Source organism: Lissotriton vulgaris, unplaced genomic scaffold, assembly GCF_964263255.1.
Source record: "Lissotriton vulgaris unplaced genomic scaffold, aLisVul1.2 SCAFFOLD_2326, whole genome shotgun sequence".
Classification (NCBI taxonomy): Eukaryota; Metazoa; Chordata; class Amphibia; order Caudata; family Salamandridae; genus Lissotriton; species Lissotriton vulgaris.
Genome location: NW_028244456.1, coordinates 224555 through 248256, shown reverse-complemented (window position 1 = coordinate 248256; position 23702 = coordinate 224555). Strand labels below are relative to the sequence as shown.

Genomic DNA, 23702 nt, shown 5'->3' with positions numbered 1-23702 from the left:
CCAGTTATTCCTTGCCAGTTAATCTGCTGATGGCTGGTTAATTGGAGGGTAAAGTACTGGTGATTGACAAGCCCGGTAGTCGATAAGTCTGAAGTGAGTCTAAGAGGGGTGAGTTAAAGTTGGCTCTCAACCACTGACTGTTATGGTATTAGTGTGGGTCAGAAACCTTCTACGAGATGACACTTCCAAGGCGAAACGTAGCTTAGCCCTTAGCTTACCTGTAAGAAGTACACAGCTGTTTCAATGTTGAGTGTATATGTGCACAACTATGTAACCAGACTACAGGCAGGCAAACATTTCAACGTGACAAATATCAAATTGTAGAAATCTTAATTATCAAAATTATAACAAACATCAGCATTTTACATAGTTTTTCACTTCTTGTATTGGATTGTGAGCCCTGGTACTATGTGGTTAAACAACATAGTAAGAATGGTTGTACATGAGCCCCACACACAAAAAAGGGCTTTGTGGCTGTACTTTAAATGTTCCCTCTTCTCTGTGCGTTTGACCCAGTGTTTTGCAGTCGTTTACTTTTAATCATTTGAAATTTGGGTTTAAAACACGGGATGGTAAAGATTTGCTTTTTCTCTATGACAGGGAATCACAAAATCCTCATCCTTGTGCACTGCTTTTTAAATAATCAAGATACAAGCATGTTTTATCAGGATAAGATTCCATCACAGGATTTGTTTCTAAAGCCTTCTCAGACTGAAACTGATGCCTTCAGTCATCATGCTAGTCTTCACTCACAGGAGGCACACCTTTCTCCTGCTAATCAATACGACCAGGCACTGAAAGTAGGGTTTGCATTTCCCCCCACTTGCCAGCCATTTGAAACCTAAACACAAAGGGGGTTGGTTATTTATTTGGTTTACTTTTTTTGCCTTTGTTTCATCAGAATTTCGTAAAGTCAACGTTCCGGAAAAATCAACTTTCAAATGTCAATTTCTTTAAATGCAGCAACTGCAAAGAGGAGCGTGTGGTTGTGCAGATAGAGTAGTAATATCAATGTGCACACTTTGAAGGTCAATGCTTACCATCCAGCCTCATATCATTAAAGCCAAACTCAAATAACTCACTCTGCTACCCCCGTTATACCAAAACGTCAGCAAGTATTTGGTTAATAACACACTTGACTCGGAGATTGACCATCTTCATGAATGTGCTCTTCTGTGAAGGGCTCTCCACTTCAATAACATAATCTTCTTTAAGATCCATCTTTTTCAGCACCTTGTATTGCTCTGCAGTGATTTTGTTTTTGTGCTGTAGTGCAGCATCTGTCCACATTCTAGGAAGGAGGGGGGGGTTTCCTATTATACACTGGCAGCCATTACTTTGAGGAGAATGGCTATGAAGTTTCAAGTTAAAATGTGCAGCTTTGTAGCCCACCATCTCTTTCAGTGGTCCTTAAACACATTTTTGTTTAACACTCCATGAGGGTACTTTGTGACCATATTCTAAATATCCCTTCGATAATTTATCACTTCTTGAACTGAAACACATTACATACAATGCATGTATACTCTAGTCTACATGATACTTTGCCAGCCTGATGTTACAGAGCTGTTGCAGGCCAGCCACAGATAAACTCATGATCAGGTGGAGTCCAGAATCTTAAGGCTGAAAATGTTAAATGCCCCCCCGCCTAATCACCAGCCCCTCCCCCTTTCCATACTTCGGTGTTTATTTTTAATAACCTGCAGATTGTAGACCAGTCCCCAAAAACATCTACGATACTCGAGATTTAAAGAACCCGACTACTTGTCACAAGCGTTGAGCCAGATTGCAAAAAACAGGTCAGAATTTTCAAAATCCAAGTCTAACGGAGGAGAAAGTTGGATATAGGCCACAGTGCAACTCTAACATGAGGCTATAAAAAGTGGCATCCGGCTGCACCAGTAGGCCCTGCTGTAGGTAAAGCAATAATCACATCAGAGCAAATCAGTTTGATAGTATTAAAAGCCCATTTCTAAAATGAGGTAACCAATAAAAATACGCTGGAGGCCACAAGGCCTTAGCCCATAATTTGTGAGAGATAGCCAATTTGTAGCTAGCAGCTCTCTCAGGTAACCGAATACAAGTACTACTTGCGGATAGTAAGCCACACCCACATTTGCAAATACTGGCTTTTATGTACAAAATCCCCTTTTCCACAACTTCGCATACGCAATAAATACTAGTTTGTGCCCATTTTGTGGCGCCTAGGAAGCCATCAAAAGATCCCAATGCATGTTAGTATACAGTTTGTCCACATGAGATTGGGCGCAGGCACTTGTTTAAAGATCTACATACATAAAATGTGAATAAGTCGATGGACAGCAGGAATAAAACAAAAACAATCACTTCGGACAGCACCCGGTGCAATCAGATTCATGGTGGACTCAACTTGAACAAGTTCAGTCTTATTACTTGGGAGCATGGTTATATTACAAGCAGCACTATTTTTAAGAATACACTTGTGCTTAAATTACATAGTTTAATATGTCAACTTAAAATTCATAAGCACTTGCCAAGTCTGTACACCGTGCCAAACCTGGGAGCATGGGGACACCAAGTTTAACACTGCTTTATTTTATGAACTATTATGAAAGATTAAACAAGGTTTTGAACCTAGGCTAGCGTGCAATGCTGTAGTTTAACTTTTAGCAGAACAGCCCCTCAGGCTATAGTACAATTCAAACTGGGTCTTATTTACTATACATGCGGAACCTCCACAAAGCTGAGATTATCTTTAAGGTAGCAATAAGGTTTTGGGTGGTGGGTGAAATCTTAGCACTATATCCATTTCGGGCCCATGTGAAATACCAAATGTTAAACATACAGACATGGAACGGTCAGTTGTTGCTAAGCCGGATGTAAGCAAACAGGTCTTCCTTAGTTAAAGGGGCCTTAACATTCCTTTTTGGAAAAGTGGTACAGCTTCCACAACGTGCTTCTGTAGATAAACATTTACTTTTTGTTGGGAGCATGCCTAATACGAATTAGATGTTTTTGGTGGTATAGCTGGTGGACGAATCAGACAAACCATTCCTTCCAATATTCAGTACCCATGTGTCTTTTGTGATTAACTCCACTCTTCCAAGCAATTGGAAATACTAAGTCCACACAGCACTCCGAGTGGGCAAAAGAAGAAACGAAGTATGGACTAGTTTTGTTTCTGCTGGAAGTTTTCCTGCTTGCACAATTTGGTGACCACCTTTATCAGTTGTTACTTTTGAAGGTGTTAGAAATTATTTTGCTGCTGCCGTTAGCGACTTTGAGGACATTTAAGAGGTTGTACCCTCAGAGGGTTCTAACTGCAATCATAAGGCTGGTAAGAATGTTTTTTTATGCTCCTTACTTTTCTCCAGCCCAACAGCTTTAAGGGTGTTCATCTCAGTTTTAATCTGAGCTATCTCATTGTCTATATGATTTCAAAGTATGGTACCAGAGAAAGGCAGTAATTATCCTCCTGTTTGAGAACGGTCATTCGAAGCCAAGGTTTCATAGAATTAGATATGAGATTTGTAAAATGTGACGTATGGCTGAGGACGTTTTGGTGATAGCAGCTGCAAGAGAAACTGCTGCAAATGGCTAAAATATCTTAACAGTAATCTGGCAATAGCCATGTGCTGCTAAGATTTAAGATGAATCCGCAGCACTGATCATTTGTTTAAATATCATGCCCTCATACGGGACTTCAATAAAAATGATTTCTTAGCATATCGTCCATGAATTGCTGGAGGGAGTCCCATAAACATCAGTGGTACCTGCCAAAAAAGGGCAGTCATACTTGCAGATTTTGTATTGGTAGCTGCTGATCCATATACTTGACACCTACGAGTCAAGTTTTTTTTACGCTCTTTAATGGGACCGTAAACAAAGAGGCATGTACTTCTATTTGCTGATGACATCACCAGAATCAGGAGGATCTGAACAGAGAAATAACAGGTCTTGTTTAGGTCTGTATTATTTCTGTAGCCTTGACAGAGCAGCTTTTACTGAAGCTGGTGTAACGAAAAATTCCAGTCTGTCCTAAAGTTTCTGGAACTAGTGGTAGGAATGGTCTTTATGAATGTTTGTGACAAGTTGAGGAGGGGGGGGGTTTGGGGGGCAACAAAATATTCTTTTTTTGTAGCTCCTCATGAGTATTTGACTGATGAGACTTGCTGGGAAGAGAAAACCTTGCGTCAGAGGATATAGTTGCAGAACGTGCCCTGGTAATACCCCTTGATTTTAAAGAGGAGGCGTGCTTAGAATGTCAAGGACGTCTGGAAGTTGCTCTTGCTCTGCTAAAATAAAATTAGGGGGTGGGGGTTAGATCTTCTTGGTATTACAGGTGGGCTTGCCAGAGAGTGTCCCCCGACGGCACCGCAGTCCGTTGAGGCTGGGGAAGTGAAGTTGTTGCCAGAGGAATTGGAAGATGAGGGAGGAGGTTGCCAAGAATGATGGCATTCTGGAGAATCTGAAATGACTGTTGCATCTGAAACAGGACGTTTCTGATCAACTTTGCCAATTCAGAGTTGGAAAATGCAGATTGTGCGTCTCGACGACATAGGTCTCCGGTCTCAACATCATGGTTTCTCTCCGTGTCAAATGACACCTTTTTAGAGGTTTACCCAGTCCTCGAAGGTGAGCCAACTGCGCCAGTGCCTCGCCTCTACATCAAACAGGATCATCTTTTTTTTCTCAAATTCTCTATTTGGGTGTATCTCTCATGGAGTTCAGAGGGTGGAGGTAGAGCCTTCATGAGTGACTGACCCTCTGCTCACTCGTGAGACATCCTACCCTTCAGATAGCGCCTGATTCTGTACGCACAGCTCCTCTTTTCCACAAATCCGAATTTTATCCATGTCCTTCAGGGTACGTCTGGAAAATGTCAGTGTTGACATCGGATTATTGGGAAGGTAAAGTATACTAAGATAATGGGTATCTAAATTTAACATTTCTCTAACACAGGTAAGCCACCTGGCAAACCAAATTTTCCTTTCGGGATATGACCGGAAAATACTCTAGACATCTAAAGTCTAGTGAAGATATTTAGATAATCGGAAAAAAGCCCCAACAGTCTGATCTCAGTGCTCAAAGAGCCTATCACCAGGAGCCAGACAACAGAAGAGGTAACTTTAATCTGCTGGGCATAATGGGATACTGGGGGGCTGGAGCCCATAGAGATGCAGTGTTAGTTTTCGTACAAGACTAGCTGGAGCCTATATGTCTAGTCAACCATATTAATTCTTCGCCATTTCATTTGAAAAAAGGTTTGTGGATGAGATTTAAAGATCTAGTTTAAAGTCTTTAATTTTAAAAATGTGAAAATCAATAATAGGCCAAGATAAGACTATTTTATAAGCTCTAAACATTGTAAAGTTATAGCTCAAAACTCGGCCTTCCTGAAGTACGGCAAAGATGAATGATGAAGATACATTTTTTGGAGAACTGCTCTGGGATTCCTCTTCCTCAGTGGAGGTGCCCTGAAGAAACTATACTTTGTGCTTTCAAGACCAGTATGGCTTTAGTGGAACAGATGTTTAAGAACAAACAGTTAAGTGCACTACTACACTTAGTTGTCCTTTTTTAAGACTGTGCTGGTAATGGTCTCCGTGCTTACTTTTTTTGTGTTTTTAAATAAGACTCTCGTTGCCAAGTCTTGGAACGGCTTTCCACCGCACCTCCGAACTTCACTCTCTCTCCTGGAATTCAGAAAGGCACTAGAGACCGGTCTTTTTGACACATCCCCACCTTCAGCAGCAGTATCCCAGCACCTGGATATTCCTCGAAGATGATCAGCCACGCTATACAAATCCCTGTTGATTGATTTTTGTATGCAAGGCCCACAGCCCAATGGCGAAGGGAAATTTTCAACGTTTTACCATTTTAAAAGTTGAGGATACAATGGTGGGCATATCAAATTATCCATGCACCAGTTTTTAAAATTTGAACATTTTCAACTATGTAAATGAGTTGGTAAATATTTTTAGTGAGAGGATCAAAGTGTTTTTAGGTAATTCTGCCTGCGCCATGGCTGGCCAAGAACTAGTTCTGCTAGGCACCCACCTCCAACACCAACAAGATTTCCCCCAGCTCACAGCTGCACGAAAAAAAAAAAGTAATGAAAGACTATAATTGGGGTATTCCAGGAAACGGGTGACCTTCTGCAGCAGCTTCTTTTATAAGACAACTTTGCTGTTATACAGAAGTTATTTTTATCAGTTGAACAGCATTCTTGGAGACTCGAGGAAGTGTTTTTTAGTTTTTTTCTTTTTCACTAAAGCAGTTAGGGGGTTTTTATGGCGATTTCAACTATATGGTTTTAGTACTGTTAAAATACCAAAAGGTGCGTCACTTTAAGCTGCAGCTACTAGAGACTAAGCTAAGGATTCCTCACAAGCCTGCTTTACCTAAAATCCACTGAATTATTAACTGAGTGGGAGTTTGTTCTGCCTTCCACCACATCAGTTCATAATCCAGATCCTCAGAATATTTATGCAACTATGAATGGACTCTATTTGGAGCCATTTATCATAAAACTAGGTTGGAAATAATTGGAAAGTCCATTCATAAAACTTTTATTCCACTTACATCAACTTATTACACATGTTCTTTAACAATTATGCTTGGATTGTTCATGAAAATTTCATAAGACATTAAACAAAGCTAGCCATCATCTCAAGTTATTTCCCTGTTAACTATTTTTCACAGCCACATGCATGTTAGGCAAGTATCAAAAAATCACAAAAGCAAAAAAAAAAAAAAAAAAAAAAAAATACAATAAAAAAATAAAAAAGTTAAATACATGGTTTTTAATTTACCGCTGTGCTTGATATTCAATGAAATTGGGGATATCAAGCTATTCATTTTACTGCATTTTTACTTTTACATTTGTTCTTAGGTTGTGGCAACCATTTAAATACAAATAAAATGAGTATAGCAAAATAATGAGAGCAAACAGCAGGAAACTTTACAGATAATGGAATGTGAACCGTTTTTGCCTTTCATAGCTGGCGGGTTACTCAAAAGTTGGCCAATTGTATGACATTCAGTAAAAATATAGGTGTAGACGTGTAAAATGTGGGCACTGTAGATTCACATGCTTGCCATGTACTATGCATTTGGCATAATTTACCTCCAATGTCATGTGTTTAGTCCTAGAGCACCCACTCTAGTCTATGCCTATGGCTGCAACTGTACATCCCTTTGTTCTTCCATTATACAGACCAATAGGCAGGTTTTTTTTTTGCTTGACAATTCAGTTTAAGAATAGCTTTGTGGAAAGCCACAAAACACTATGCCAAACATTTAAAATGTTTTTAAAAAGCCACATTTGCCTTATTGGCCATTTCCAATGGAAAAGAACTCTTTAAACGCCCCAAATGTGAACTGGCTCTACTCCCCTATTAAACACAAAACCACAAGGGAAATATAGAAATCCAAATAGAAGTAACATAAACCTGTCAAAAAATCGTAAACAAAAACTATTTGTGGGACAGTATGGATGACAAACGGTCTATTGGGTAAATATTATAATGAGGCAGACAAAAATGGAAGGCTGGTTAATTCTCCCCTCCCTCTCCTGCTTCAGCTTCATCTCCTTGAGTATCTTGAGTGTCCGATGTCCACAACTAAGAAAAGAAAAATGTGGCAAATTAGTGAAATTGCAGTTTTATATACGTATTAATACTAAACATTTGAGAAAGCATTACCTTCTTAACCAAAATTATGCACTCCACAGGGCATGCCTAACAAAACTTCAGATTTAATTCTCAATTCGGATTCTCATGGGTATATTTTGTCAGGTCTGTCTGTATTTAGCCATGTTTATTTTTTGCTCACTGTACTATATTAAGCCATATTAATTGTATTTTCGTTACAAAAGTGGAATGGTTTAATTCATCTCAGTCACTTGTAATTATAGGCCACATTCTAACCCCCTGTTTCGTCCATGATGCCAATTGAGTTAGGCCAGTCAAATACTAATAAGATTTGGTCCTGCTTCAACAGGAGCAGTAGGTCTAGCCCCAAATGACAGGCCATGCCCCCCTTCAGTTGGAAATACAAGCAGCCCCAATACCTGGGTGCAGTTAGAGTCCAATGTCATAGATGAACCCCAAATAGGCAGAAACCAATCTGGAGTGTGTTCGGTCTACCCATGAAACCATCAAAACTGAAACAAAAACACGCACTTCAGCTATGTAAGGCTTCATCAAGAAACCTGGCCTTAATTGCTCCGCTATTCAGTTTACACAGCTACTGGCCAGACAGTCGAATGATAGAATAGAGGAAATCTCGGTTTTTAGATTTAGAAAATAAATGTAGCCGTCTGTAGGTTTTCGAACCCAGAAAATACAGAAAACTGGAGTTTATCCTAATTGCCTATGGTTTATACTTCAGTTGAAAAACTTTGTGGAAAATGTAATTGATCACAAACTTCATTAGCATGTGCAAAGAAGAATCAATGCAGTATACAAGCCATCTTGCCAGCCCTGATATCTAACGATGTGGCAGGGCAAACAAATTTGGCTTAGTGTGAAATGGCTGACTGAACTTGGACCTGTTGAGACTTCTGCATCTGTATTCGCCCTTAGCACCAAATACTGATAACAATTACTTACCACTGCCGAAGTTCATTCCAGAGAGTAAGTATCGTATTGATACTATTTGTGGGGCCATTTCAGGTTCCTAGATAAAATTTAAACTAAAAACAAACTTTAGGAATGCCTCCCAACCAGACTGCTTGACCGTGGATAGCAGATTTAAGTCACAACCCCTGACGAGGCGTTGACGCACTTTTTCGGCAAGTAGGTAGACGCAATTTTGTTATTACAGCTGTACAAGTAAACTTTACTAAGGAATGAAAGTGAGATGCAGGCCTTCACTTTACAGGAACCTTTCAGTCAAGTATTTCCAAGATAGGTGGTCCCTTAGAACAATTGCTAAATTATTCTTTGTGCGATTTTTTCCATTCCAACTTAACCAAACAATTGAGCTACCAGTCACTCAACCAAATTAGGTTGCAGAAAGGGTCCACACAGTAGAAGAAAGAACCCATAGAGGTATCTCCCTTGCTAAAGTTATGAATCCTGGTTCTGCAAGGCATTTGCTTGCTCAGTAGGATCAGTTGGAGCTGCAGATAAAGACTCCATACCCCTCCGCCTCAAACTAAATTTCCTGACGGCAGTTCAGAGATGAACTATACACAATACAGAATTATCCTTCTATGCAGATTTTTTTAATGGATATGGCAAACGAAAGCATGGCTGGAAGAGTCTGTCAAAGTGGGGACCAACATCCAAAGGGCAAAGTGCCAGGTGAACAAAACAGTTAAGATTTATTTTAAAAAAACAATACGGGAAATAACGCCAAACGAACAGTCTTGCATTTAGAGATCCTCATTCCAGTTCAGAAACAAACCTCCTAGGCATTGAAGAGTACTGGAGCAGCCTGCTTTCTTAAAGTTATAGCAGTGCTCCCCACCTGATCCAATTACCTTAAACTATCTTTTTTCAATTCTAGTTGGATTAATTCAAATGCTTTTAAATAGCCACTTCTTAAAACATTCCTATACAGAGTCTTCAAATAAGTTATGAATCGGTTTATGAATTCAATCTTAATAAAGTGATGGAAAAAAATATGTCATCTAGACATTGATTTCATATTAAAGATGACAAACTCACCGTTAAGTTGTCTCTCAGTAATTGCATTATTAATGTGCTGTCTTTGTACGACTCTTCACTTAATGTATCAAGTTCAGCAATGGCTTCATCAAAAGCCTGAAGAAAAAAAAATCAGACAGCTTATAGTACATGCAATTAAAATAGGTGCATGAGAAAAGAAAAAACAACCAAACACTTACAGTCTTTGCAAGAGTACATGCTTTTTCTGGACTGTTTTGAATCTCGTAGTAAAACACCGAAAAATTCAGGGCCAGTCCCAGTCTGATGGGATGTGTTGGTTGCATGTCTTTTTTGCTGATGTCGAAGGCCTCTTGATATGCTTGCTGTGATTTGTTCACAATAGCTAGCAAAGGGAAAACAAGAAAGTCCTGTTAAGCTGATTATCAAAACCTACTATTGATACATAAGCTGATTATCAAAACCTACTAATGATACATAACAGAATTAAGTAAACACTACACCACAAAGCTTCAGTGTAAAAAGACTAATTGTTGGGTAAAAGCATGGTGGGGTCTTTCGCTGCAGTCAAATTCTATATTTACATTTTATAAAAGGCTAAATAAATCAAAGGTGGTTCGAAGTAAAAATTACTTGTGATCCTAATTCTGCATCACAGATATCTTCACTGAATTCAAACCCATGAACAGCTCCACTCATGGACAGGATCCCAGAAAGGACTATGCTACTTACCAGTATGCATCTGTTCTTGGCATGTAGGGCTGCTGACATTCATATCTGTGCATAGATCGCCGCCTAGTACCTGGACTACAGTGCGCATGGGCATCCTCTCCATCTTTAGATTGTTTTTTCGCCATTGTGGCAGAGATGGAGTGTAATACAGTAAGTGATGACCATGCCTGAGAATGATTTTGAGTGCTACAGCTGCAACAGGCACCGGGGAGGAGGGTGGGCAATATGAATGTCAGCAGCCCTACATACCAAGAACAGATGCATACTGGTAAGTAGCATATTCCGTTCGAGGCATGTGGGCTGCTGAATTCATATCTGTGCATAGAATAAATAGCAGTTACCTCCTTAGCGGTGGTTGCCCGTGCCAGCTGCAGCAGTCTGAAAAAGAGTTTTGAGAACAGCCTGTCCTACAGCAGCTTGCTGTTTGGAGTGTACATCTACGCAGTAGTGTTTGGTAAATGTATGTATGGTGATCCATGTGGCTGCTCTACATATATCCTCTAGGGGAATGTTACCTAGGAAAGCCATGGATGCCCCTAACTTGCGTGTGGAATGCGCTCTGGGGGGGGAACTGTTAATGTGCGTTTAGCCTTTTGATAACACATCTGTATGCACTTAACAATCTATCTGGCTGTACCCGATTTGGAAATAGGGTTGCCTTTGTGTTGTGGAGAGAAGGCAACAAACAGTTGTTTAGTTTACCTGAAATCTTTTGTCCTGTCTATGTAATACAGGAGAGCTCTTTTAACATCCAATGTGTGCAGTGCTCGGTCTGCCACTGAATCTGGATTTGGGAAGAAAACGGACAGTTCTATGGTCTGATTAATGTGGAAGTGCGACACCACCATAGGCATGAATTTAGGGTTGGTACGTGGCACTACCCTATTAGCATGGATCTGTATGAAAGGTTCCTGAATAGTTAGGGCTTGAAGTTCACTAACTCTTCTTAGCGATGTGATTGCTATTAGAAAAGCCACTTTCCATGTCAGAAACTATCTCACAAGAGTGAAGAGGTTCAAAGGGTGGTCCCATTAGTCTGGTGAGAACTATGTTCAGATTCCAGACAGATTAAGGAGGGTGTCTGGGAGGAATCACTCTTGAGTCCTTCCATAAAAGCTTTAATGGCTGGCACCCTGAAAGGAGAAAGATGCGGTCTGTTTTGAAGATAAGCTGCCATGGCAGCCAAATGTATCCTGATGGAACTATATGCTAGATTACATCTGTATAGATGCAACAAATAACATGTTGTGTGGACGCATCTAGCAGATTTATGTCATTATTGGAACAGTAAATGACAAATCGCTTCCATTTGGCCGCATAGCATGCCCCGGTTGTAGGTCGTCTTGCCTCCTTAATGATTTTCATACAGTCAGTAGCCAAACTATGAGCTCAAACTATGAGCTCAGGAGCCATATTGCAAGGTTCAACTGTTGCGGATCTGGGTGCTGAATGTCTCCATGGCTCTGAGTTAGGAGACTGGGCATGAGGCGCAGTCGTTTGTGAGGCACCACTGAGAGTTCTAGGAACGTGGTGTACCAGGCCTGCCGTGCCCACGTTGGAGCAACCAGGATGAGCGTCATGGAGTGCTGCTGCAGTTTGCGTGCCACTAGCGGTATGAGCGGTGCTGGAGGAAAAGCGTACCCAAATCTGCTGGACCAGTTCATCCATATCGCATTGCCCAGAGACTGCGGGTGTGGGAACCTGGCGGCGAAGGTTTGGCATTTTGAGTTTTCCTTTGTGGCGAATAGGTCTATCTCTGGATGACCCCACTGCTGGAAATATTGTTGGAGCACCGAGGGGTGTATCTCCCACTCGTGCATTTGATGGCTGTGCCTGCTGAGCAGGTCCGCCATCAGGTTGTCCTTGCCTGGGAGAGGTTCCGCCATGAGGAACATGTTTCCTTGAATGGCCCACTTCCACATGCTTTGGGCTAGATGAGACAATTGTGGAGAGTGCGCGCCTCCCTGCTTCTGGATGTAATACATGGCAGTCATGTTGTCCGTCCGGATCAGCAAGACTTTGTTGCACAAATGCAATTTGAACACCTTCATCGCCATGAAGATTGCCATCAGCTCCAAAAGGTTGATATGCATCTTCTGCTGCTGCGTCGTCCAAAGTCCCTGCACTGTAATGGAGGACATGCGCTCCCCAGCCCTGGAGAGATGCGTCCGTCGTCAGCACTATTTGTGGTACAGGCTCTTGGAACGGTCGTCCCCTGCAAAGGTTTTGTGTGTTCCACCAATGCAGAGAGTTGTATGCACGACCGGTCACCAACACTAGGTCTTTTAGATGTCCATGAGTCTGGTTCCACTGTCGTGCCAAGCACTCCTGAAGCGGACGCATGTGTATCCTCGCGTGCGGGACTATGAAGATGCAGGAGGCCATCATACCCATCAGCTGCATAAATACCTGCGCTGGGAGTGAGTGTTGGGGGCCTGAATTTCTGAATTAGCAAGTGCATGCTGTTGACTCCGACAGCAACTGAGCAGCCAAACTCTGCCAGAGTGTTGATTGTCACACCTAGGTAATGTTGTACATGTGGGGGTGCGGGTTGAAGGTGTGATTTCGGGTAATTTAGTGAAAATCCTAGACTGTGTAGGAGGTGAACCGTGCAGAACATGTGGCTGGCACATTGCTGGGCTGACTTTGCTTAGATAAGCCAGTCGTCCAGATAAGGATAGACATGGATGTGTTGTCTCCGAAGGTGCACAGCCACTGTCGCTAAGCACTTGGTGAACACTCTGGGGGCAGTAGTGACCCCGAAAGGCAGGACCTTGAACTGGTAATGCTGGTTGTTTATGGTGAACCTGCGATATTTGCTGTGTGGATGGGAATGTGGAAATATGCATCCTTTAGGTCTAGGGTTGCAAGGAAGTCCCCCTGACTGAGCAATGGTAGAACTTGCTGTAAAGTTAGCATGTGAAAATGTTCTGACAAGATGTACTGGTTCAGGGGTCTGAGGTCTAGAATGGGCCGGAGAGACCCGTCCTTCTTTGGGATTAAGAAGTACAGTGAGTACACCCCTGTTCTAAAGGCACGAGTTCTAAGGCCCCTTTTTGCAGCATGCAGATTACTTCTTGCTGCAATAAGTGCATGTGCTCTGCGGACATAGGACGGTGCCTTGGGGGTATGTTGGGTGGAGTGGAGGTTAGTTCCAGACAATAGCCATATTGGATAAGTGGTCTCACCCACCTGTCTGTGGTAATGCCTTCCCAGACTGGCAGGAACGGCTGAAGTCTTCCCCCGACTGGTGTTATATGGTCTGGGGGCAGTGACAAGGCGTCCGTTTATTGGTGGCGGAGGATCTGGCATTATTATTTCCACCTCCTCTGTCTTTGGTGCTGTTCCCACGATATCCACCCCTATTCTTGTTATAAGTGGCCTGCGTGCTCCCCTTGTTGTATTGGGCTTGATGTGGTGCTTGACTTCTAGAGGCTCCCCTGTTATCGGAGCGACAAAAGGAACTGCCCTTGAACTGTTGTGACTGCAGAGCCCCCATGGATTTTGCTGTCTGTCTTTTTTAATCTTTTCAAGGGTCGTGTCTACCTCAGGACCAAAGAGAAAGTCAGGGTTAACTGGCTGATTGAGTAAAGTTGTTTGGATCTCTGGCTTAAAGCCAGAGATGTGGAGCCAGGCATGCAGTCTAAGCATTACACTCGTGTTGATGGCCCTAGCTGCTGTGTCTGCTGCATCAAGCGCACACTTGATGGATGCATTGGAAATCAACTTTCCCTCCTGTATCAGCATTTCTGCTCCCTCCTTATAAGCATCAGGCAGGTGTTGTAGTAGCTGCTCTAACGTGTCGAAGTGAGCCCTAGCATATCTATGGCTATGTGTATTTGAGATCCTCCAAATATTAGCCGCTTGAGCCGCTACTAGTTTGCCAGAAGCTTCTAAGATTTTGGATTCTTTGTCCGGAGGAGGAGCATCACCACTTCCTCGCAAGAGAGCAAACTCTCAAACATTAGCCACCACTAGGGAGTCCAATGGGAGCTGGCCCTTGATGTACGTAGGGTCCACAGGCGCAGGCTGGTATTTCCTTTCAATCCTTGGGTTTACAACCCTTGCGGTCTCCTTGAAAATGTCAGTAGCGTGTTTAAGGACACCCTTTAGCATAGGCAATGTCTTTACTGATCTTTCCGAAGTCGAGAAAGTATCAATCAAAAAGTCTTCTTCCACTGGGTCAGCGTGCATTTCCACGTCATGGTTATTGGCCGCCCTTTCAATCAATGAGTTAAACGCAGCAGTATCTTCAGTAGGCGAGGTCTTGACGGTATAGGACTGAGTGTCAGGCGTGGTGTGTGGCTCACCAGGGTCAACAGGGTCAGTCCAGGGTTGAGGTTCCTCCTGATCTGTGTCAGCAGAATAAGTGAATTCATCCTCATTGTATCCCTCCCCCACATCCTCATTGGTGCGTGTGGGAGAATAGGCATAGTCTTGTCCATAGGACTCCACAGGTTCAAAAAGAACAGGTGAGGTGGCAGAATCCCTTTTGAGAGGGATTTTGTATGACTCCAAAGGATTTTCTGGAACGATCATCCGTTTGTAAATGGTCAGTCTGCCAGAATCCGAGTCGATGAACAGCTTTGACTGAGGAGGGCGCTTGGACCACCACATCCTACTCAACGGACTGAGTCCTCGAAACTACCGACACCTTTTTGGACGTGTCGGTGCTCTTCTGCGGCTCTAACGCTTTGGGTCGAAAGGTCGGGGGGGGGGGGGGGGGGGGGGGGGGAAGAGTCCGAATTTAATTAGTGGTGTAAGCATTGGAGACTAACCGACCTTCGCGAGTGGCGCTGTCTTCGATCCGATCGACTTAGTCGGATCACTAGCTTGCGGCCTTGCGTCGAGCTCTTGGTGCGTAGCAGGCACGCTCTTTTGCTTCAACGTGACATGCTCCTTCGGGTCGGGTTTGCTCCTCAACTCGAAGGCCTTGCTTAATATTGGCATGGAGGCTGTAAGCTTCGAATCTATAGTCTTTTTCGCCTCGAGTTCTTTGCCAGTGTCGCCATGTTTGGACATAGACGGCGTCAATGCGACGTGCTTGATCGTAGACAGAGGCTTTGGCGCCCCGCTCTTCGTGCAGACGCCCCCTTGTGACCCCGAAGAGTCGATGACACTTAGATCTGATCGGAGCCGATGAATCAGAGGCCGTCGATCCGAGGACTGTCTTTAGCAGTTTCGATTTTGCATCAGTCGGTGTCGGTTTAGATTTCGCCACCGAGATTGGTTGATCGACCGATGGCTCTTTAGAAGTATTCTTAGCCGGGCCTTGACGCGGGGCTATAGAATGTGGATTAAGATCTTGGCTAAGGCCTTTCCGGCAATGCTTCTACCTGAGCCATAGAGAGTACAGTGTCAGTATTGGCCCGGCGACTGCGGGTGGGCCTTGCTCATCGCTCGAGTCATAGACGGCTCCGATGGCCTCTGCGTCGTCTCCTACCTCGACAAAGTCTTCCTCATGGACGTAGTCTTCTTACTTGTCCACATCGTAGTTAGAGTCGTGCTCCGACGCAGGGTCGAACTGCTGCTCAGGATCCTCTTCATCGACGCCGTCATCGGCCTCGAAGATGTTCTCTGGGTCGGGTGCAGTTTTCTGCGCCGACTGTCGGGCAGCGCGCCGAAGCGTCTTCTTTGACCAGAACTTGGAACAGGCCATGCAGCTGGCCTCGTCGTGGTCCGGAGATAGGCATTTATTGCAATGTGAGGGTATTTGGAGTTGCAGACGGGGCATCTCTTGAACGGGCTCCGTTCCATCGTCGATCGTTGTTGGGTCCTTCGGTGTCGAAAAAGGCAAACTGCCTTAGACGTCCTGTACGAAGAACTGGATCAAGTACTAGGCACCGAACGAGCGAAAATACAGACGCCCCGAAGGCCTTTTGGCCTTGCGAAAAGTATTTATATCGATTCTGAACTTTAGTCAAGAAAGTACATCCGAACTCAATGGCGGAAAAAAACAATCTGAAGATGGAGAGTATGCCCATGCGCACTGTAGTCAAGGGGAGGAGCCACCTATCTCGTGATACTTCGAAGACTCTTCCAGGACAACAATGTGCAATCATCCGGACCAAACACTAGGCAGCGATCTATGCACAGATATGAATTCAGCAGCCCACATGCCTCGAACATAAAGTTACTTACCTGTAACTGTAGTTCTCCGGTATTGGAATCTCATGGATTCACATGAATGAATCATTCAGCGTCGTCGAGATGGAAGTCCCTGGTACATCAAAATAGCAATGCAAAGCCAACATAAAACAATTTCAGTTTTGTAACTTCTCTATTCTTTAGTAAGAGAACAAGTCAATCCTGAACCAATCTGACCCGCTCATGCTCGAAAACTGCTGAATGAACTGCAGCCCTCAGGTTTTACAGCACACGTGCAAAAGGTACACCTGCAAAAATCCAGAGGGGAGCATCTCAGGTGAGGAGGGTGGGTCACATGTGAATTTATTAAAGACTCCAATACTGGAGAACTACAGTTACAGGTAACTTATGTTCTTACTCCAGTATTGGAACGGTCATAGATTCACATGCTTGAATCAGAGTAGCTAGTAGTTACCAAATTCTCTTGCATATTTCCAAGTGTCAAATCGATAGTCAACATTTAGATGAGCCGATATACCTTAAATCTCGTAACATTGACATTCAGAAACATTTGTACAATTTAAAACATAAGTAAGAAATCATAAGAGTAGAAGATATATAGATATATAGATAGATCTATATATTTGTGATCAAAATAATGTGCGCAGTCTTACAGTAGTAAGGGTGAACGAGGGAGCCCACTGTCACTGAAAAAGGTTCCTCAGCACTGCCTGGCCTACTGCTGCATCATTGTGAGCTGTGGCATCCAAGCAGTAATCTCTGGTAAAGGTGTGGGTACTCTTCCAGGTCGCAGCTCTGCAGATGTCCTGCATAGATACACCGGCAAAAAGCAGTAAACGTAGAGATAGTCCTTGTAGGGGGAGCACGCACTTGTGCCCGCAGAGGTTTCCCTGCAGATTGATGGCAATATTGGATTGCACTCGAGATACAACCTGTAATCCCCTTTTGGATAGAGGATAGCCCTTTCAGGGAGCACTGAAGGACATGTAGAGCTGGGTTGATTGGTGAAAGGCTTTAGTTCCGCAGCAGTTGGTGGTTTTTCATGGTTTTGAGGATAAGAGGCTCGTTCAAATAAAAGCCCAACGGAACTTTGGGGATAAACTTTGGGTTATAGTACAAAGGACTACCGGTCATCCCTAAAAATTGGAGAAATGGTTCCTGAATAGGCAGAGCCTGAATTTCACTAAATCTCCCGTCCGACAAACACCAAAAGGACCTTGAACGCACGCGAAAGAGCTGCTTGGTTCATTGTGGTGTCCAACATCACTCCTTAGAAGGTGATGCTAGGGGAATGGGCGCAAGGTTGATTTCCTCTCGTTTAGAGTAAGCTTAGCTCAGCAGAGAGTCTTGTACATGACTGTGGATTACTGGACTGTTGACTGATTGTGCTGGTGCATTAGCCAGTCGTCCTGGCAAATAAACACTTGATGCATTGTTTCCTTAGGAAGGCTGGTACTGGAGACAGGCATTTGATGAATAATCTTGGAGCCAAGCTCATGAGTAAAATGTCCTATATTCTTGGAGCTAAGCTCATGAGTATAATGTCCTATAGTGTGACCAGGCAAAAGGACTGTTATTTGAGCTAGGCATGGAGTCCTTAAATCCAGGATTTAAGTCCATGGTCTTAATTTTTCCGTACCAAAAAGAAACTGGAATAGAACCATTTCCCTCTCGGACTTTGGCACTGGTTCTATTGCTCCATTTCAGAGCATTTGTTTTACTTCTGGTCTACCTGGGGGGAGTAGAATGTGGGATATGAAGGAACTTTAAAGTATGGCTGAATTGTATCACGTTGAGGACCCACTGGTCTGTTATTTTTCGCCATTGATGAAGGTGATAAAAGAAATTTGCCAAGGAAATCTGTGGATTAGTTGGGAAAGAGATAGCCTGGGCCTGAAACTAGTCATTGCCAATGAGAGGCATAATTTCCTTGATGCCATACCCCCAGAGGGAGGGCAGATCTTTAATAGGTCCAAGATAGTGGTTGCCACAGGACATACTGCAGTCGATATGAATGGGAAGGGGTAGTGTAGGAGGGATACCTATACTGCTGATATCCACCTCTGTAGGAAGGCCCCTTCCTCTTGCTCCCCTAAAGGGTACCTTTCTGTATTGAAGCGTCCGTGTCTTTCTTTATATCCTGCAGTGCATCTATGTGCTTTACGAAACGCTTCTCCGTCGAATGATCCTGATCGGGTTGGGGTATGCTATTGCTCTTTCTGTGTCTATAGTAGCCCCCAGGTATTGCTGAATCTGGTTTGGTTGCAGGTGTGATTTCTTGTAGTTCACCGTAAACCCTAGGTGGTGCAGCAATTGAATTGTCTTCTGTGTGTTGTGAAGACATTCTTCTTGTGACTTGGCCTTTATTAACCAATCGTCCAAGTATGGGAAGACATGTATTTGTTGTCTTCTCAGGTGTGCTGCCACCACAGCTAGGCATTTTGTGAACACTCTCGGTGCCGTTGTGACCCCGAACGGAAGGACTTTGAATTGATAATGTTGTCCTTCCACTACAAACCGTAGGTATTTCCTGTGGGCTTTGTGAATTGGGATATGAAAGTAAGCGTCTTTTAGATCCAGTGTAGAAAGAAAGTCCCCTTTCTTCAGTAAAGGGAGTACCTGTTGGAGCGTGACCATGTGGAAATGTTCCGAATTTATGTATGCATTGAGAGGTCTTAGGTCTAAGATTGGTCTTAGGGACCCATCTTTTTGGGGGATTAGGAAGTATAGAGAGTATACTCCTGTCCCTTGTTGATGTTTTGGAACCTTCTCTATTGCATGCTTTTGTAGCAGTGCTAGTACTTCTTCCTTTAACAATGTCATATGATCTTGACTCATTGGACGCTGTTTGGGGGGGTGTTTGGTGGGGTAGCTGTGAGTTCTAGGCAATAACCATGTTGGATAATCTGTCTCACCCACTTGTCTGATGTGATGTTTTCCCAGACAGGTAGGAACTGTGATAGACGTCCCCCGACCGGTGTTATGTGGTCTGGGGGAAGTTCTATCAAGTCACTGTTTTGGGGTTGAGGCGTTACGGTTATTATTTCCGCGGCCTCTACCTTTGTTGTTGTTACCCCTGTAACTACCTCTTGAATTACCTTTGGGTGATGTAGGTGTGAAAGAGGTGGCTTGCTGATTTGTTCCTGTATTTTTTGAGCCTCCTCTATAGGTGGATCTACGAAAGGAACCTCTGTGTTGGCTGTTGCAATGCTCCCATTGACTTAGAAAAAATGAAAAAAGATACAGAAACGGCTAAGGTCTCATCTGTGCTTGAGCCAAAAAGTGTTTTTTGATCAAAGGGTTGGTTCAATAAGGACGTTTGTACTTCCTGTTTGAATCCTGAGATTCTAAGCCATGCATGTCTCCTTAGCATGACACTGGTGTTGATGGATCTTGCTGCAGTGTCTGCTGCGTCTAGGGCTCACTTAATGGAAGTATTAGTTATTATCTTTCCTTCCTGTATTAACTGATCTGCCCTTTTCTGATGTTCTTTGGGGAGATGTGTGATGAGTTTTTCTAATTCATCATAATGTGCCCTGTCATAATATGCAAGTAGTGCTTGTGTATTGGCTATACGCCAGCTATTTGCCGCTTGTGATGCTACTCTTGCCTGATGCATCTATTAATTTTGACTCTATCAGGTGGAGGAGCCTCTCCTGTAGATAAAGAGTTCGCTCTTTTACGAGCGTTTGAAAATACAAGCGAGTCCAGAGGTACCTGTCCTTTGATAAATATTGGATCCTTTGGAGCCGCCTTATATTTTTCATCAGTTCTTGGGTTTAACACCCTAGCCCTCACTGGGTCTTTGAATAGTTCTTCTGTGTGACTGAGAAGACCCTTCAGCATAGGTAGAGTACCTGATGTTCTTTGTGCATTAGGTAGCGTCTAATAGGAAGTCCTCTATTAGAGGTTCTGTATGTATATCTACCTTATGATATTTTGCTGCCCTATTAATGAGCTGTACAAACCCTGTGTTATCATCAGGTGGTGAAGGCTTTGAGGGCTATAACTCTGGGTCGTTATCGGACCCTACGTTATAATTTTCCCATGGGTCATCCTCATCTGGGATAGTTTCATCATCCCCTTGAGGTTCTCCCTCCCCTGGATCACTGTCTACATCAGACTGAGGTGTAGATGGTCTTGGTGAAGAAGGTGCAGGAATGTTTGGCATAGTGCGAGGAATAGGAGAAGAGGGTGTGACTTTAGGTCGAGGAGAAGTAGGAGGACTTGTATTTGTCCCCAGTGTTCTCTTTTTTGAAGGAAGAGATTTGTCTTTTACCTGTTCATTCTTCCTCTTCTTCGTCACTACTTTGCCAGTTTGCGGATCGATAAACAAAATCTTTTGTTTAGGATCTGTTTGCTGCTCCTGTATCGGTACCGAAGGCCTTGGTTCCGAAAGGTGCTTTTGTTTTCGATCGTCAATGTTCGGTGTTTTCGGCACCGAGTGTTTACTCGATTCCGACTTCTTCGGTGTTGAGCGAGTCTTCGACGTCGAATCATGTTTCTGTTTCGACATGGAATGTTTCGATGCCGAGCTTTCCCTTGCATGAAGCTTCGGTGTCGAAGTCGATGTCGACCGTTTCTCGGATCCGACATGGTGGGAGACCGAGTGTTTCGGTTTCAGTTTCGGTTTCGTTGCCGGGCCCGAAGGCGGGGCGTCGGAAACTTTTTTCTGCGGTTTGACCGGGCTCGAAGGCGGGGTCGTTACCACACGGGGTCGGTTTTTTGGTAAGATGACGTCGTCACTCACGGTTTGTTGCACGTCGAGTTCTTCGACCTCCGACTCGTCCCCTTCCGACCCCGACTGATCCTCATGATCCTCTTCATCAAGTTGCTCGTCTCCGAACAGCTCCGGGATCGCCTCCGACTGCATTCTGGAAACCTCGTGTCTTCGAGCTCGACGATTTCTAACCGTCGACTTGGAGGAGAATGCTGCGCAGGCTTTGCAGTCCCTGGATTCGTGTTCAGGCGATAGGCAGAGGTTGCACACCTCGTGTAGGTCCTTGTGTGGGAACTTAGCACCACACGTTGGACATTTCTTGAATGGAGTCCTTTCCATGGACTCCAGGCTTGACTGCGTCGAGAAAGGCATCCTGTTCGTCGACTTAGATCAAAGTTTTTTCTTCGATGTTGAAGTCGAAACGCGCCGGAATGGAAATGAAACGCGTTCGATAACAATACTGTCGAATTGGAAAGGGAATACGCGCCGATAAGTCACTTCTTTTCGAAGTCGATCTGGAGCGTCTCAATCCTCATCCGAACCCGATGGCGGAAAAAAACAATCTAAGGATGGAGCCGATGCCCATGCGCACTACCAACCAAAGGAGGAGTCACCAAGATACAAAAGACTCTCCAAGAGAAAAACAAAGTGCAATCATCCGAGCCCAACACCAGATGGCGATCTATTCATAATGTACCATCTGCAGCTCATATGCCTCGAACAGAGGAGTTACAAAACTGAAATGGGCCTAAGCCTTGTATTAGCTTTGCATTGTTATTTTCATGTACCAGGGACTCCCATCTCGACTGCGGGAATGATTCAAGCATGTGAATCTATAAAAGTTGCAATAATGGAGTAACACGGAGCGTCTAACTGTGCCAGAATTAAATTTGAGAAAGGAAGGGTCATTGTTTGGAAAATTAGGATAGCCCGCCCTGATGTATAAATAAGATATAGACACCTTTCCTTCTGCATCCCACTATCTTCAGAGATAGTCCAACCCCAGACTAATAGTAAGCTCAACCCCAAACTCCAGTGGCTTGAGAAAGTAAGGGTATGGAGCAGTCAATGCTCCTCTGTTCCTGACCTCATCCACCCCTAATGGAATGGGCTTCAGAGACTCCCTGTTAATTTATTTTACGAGTTTTATATAGCGCTGGCTAGACCCGAAGGTATCGGAGCGCTTTACATATAGTTCCACATAATTGCATCAGTTACAAATTACAAAAAACATACCATTAAAAACATTTAAAGAACATAAAGGGTAAGTAACTATGCAAGTCAGGAAACCGTGCATGTAGATGCTTGATGAGGACGGACCATACTTCAGAAACAGATTAGATTTACAGAGGTATCTTCTAATATCCGTTGTGCATTAGATTGCTCTGCCAGTAATACAGGTGTCCATAACATCACTAGCAAAAATCGTCTAATTAGCGTAACAATAAGATTGCAAACAAGAAGGTTGAATTAGCCCTCATGACTAAATGAAAAATCATGCAAGTTTTGTGCGGATTAAGCCCAAATCTAATTTACCATATGGACAGAAGTGATACCCATTTGAACAAAAAGCAGTCTGCACCCACCAACCAAAAAAATTAAATACACTAACAATAACAGTCAACATAGGGACAGTTGTGTAGGATTCTCGATCCTTGCTAAGAAATACTTTATAACCGGGACAGTGGCTGAATTTAATTGTAGGCAGTAACAGCAGCCAAATGTTCTCTGATGAGAACTAAGTCAGGTAAGGAAGTAGTGACTTGTGTTAAAAGGAATTTGGATAAAAACCTCACGTATATGCTGCTTTGTTTTGTTACATGTGCTTCTTTAGGAAACGTCCATCGGGTGTTTTGGAAGTCTCAAACTTGCATAATGAACATATTTGGGGCACTTTGTAATCACGTTCAAGGATGGTAGAGATAGAAAACATGGTCCTGAAAATTGGACCGAAAGGATGGCTTGCACAGAAACCTTATGCAAGATTTTTTTTTTTTACTTAAGGCAAACCATCACCACTAACCATCCTGGGGCAACTTCATTAGGGTTGCTGGTATCAGTGGAATTGGAGGGAAAGGACCTGAGAAGAAAATGGACCATTTAATAAACAAGCATTATCAACGCCAATAGGTCTCGCCTTTGGGACCTTATAAGTGTTTAGCTATGCAACAGTTGTTGCATCAAGGATATTGTGCTGCATAACTAAATACTTATAAGGTCCCAAAAGCTAGACCTATTGGCTATGCCAATGCTGGTTAGGTTTGGGCTCAGACAGCTTCAACCACCTGCTGGCATGCATTACTGCTTTCAAAACCGAGGGCTTTGGGTCAGCCTGTTGGCTCATGATTGGACTGCTTCCAATGTTACCCTCTCACTATCCATGTGTATACATACTCCGCTAGAAGCATTTCCCTCTGTTCCGACTGGTTGGCTTTGATCCTTCCTAAACTGAATTAGTTTGAACTCAGTAAAATGTTATTCTACAAAATCACCGTAAGCCATGATGCACTTTGCCACCAACCTACGAT

General features: G+C 43.5%; 1 protein-coding gene across 1 annotated transcript in view; it reads right to left on the bottom strand.

The window, feature by feature from the left end:
• Positions 1–6530: 6530 nt before the first annotated feature.
• Positions 6531–23702, bottom strand: part of LOC147667241 (14-3-3 protein zeta-like) — a 68348-nt gene continuing 51176 nt past the window's right edge. The window contains exons 4-6 of the mRNA XM_086948821.1: positions 9836–9999; positions 9657–9752; positions 6531–7604 (exon numbers count right to left, since the gene is read on the bottom strand). Coding sequence (XP_086804947.1) covers positions 7536–7604; positions 9657–9752; positions 9836–9999 — 329 coding nt within the window. The 3' untranslated portion in view covers positions 6531–7535. The remainder of the gene's footprint in view (positions 7605–9656; positions 9753–9835; positions 10000–23702) is intronic.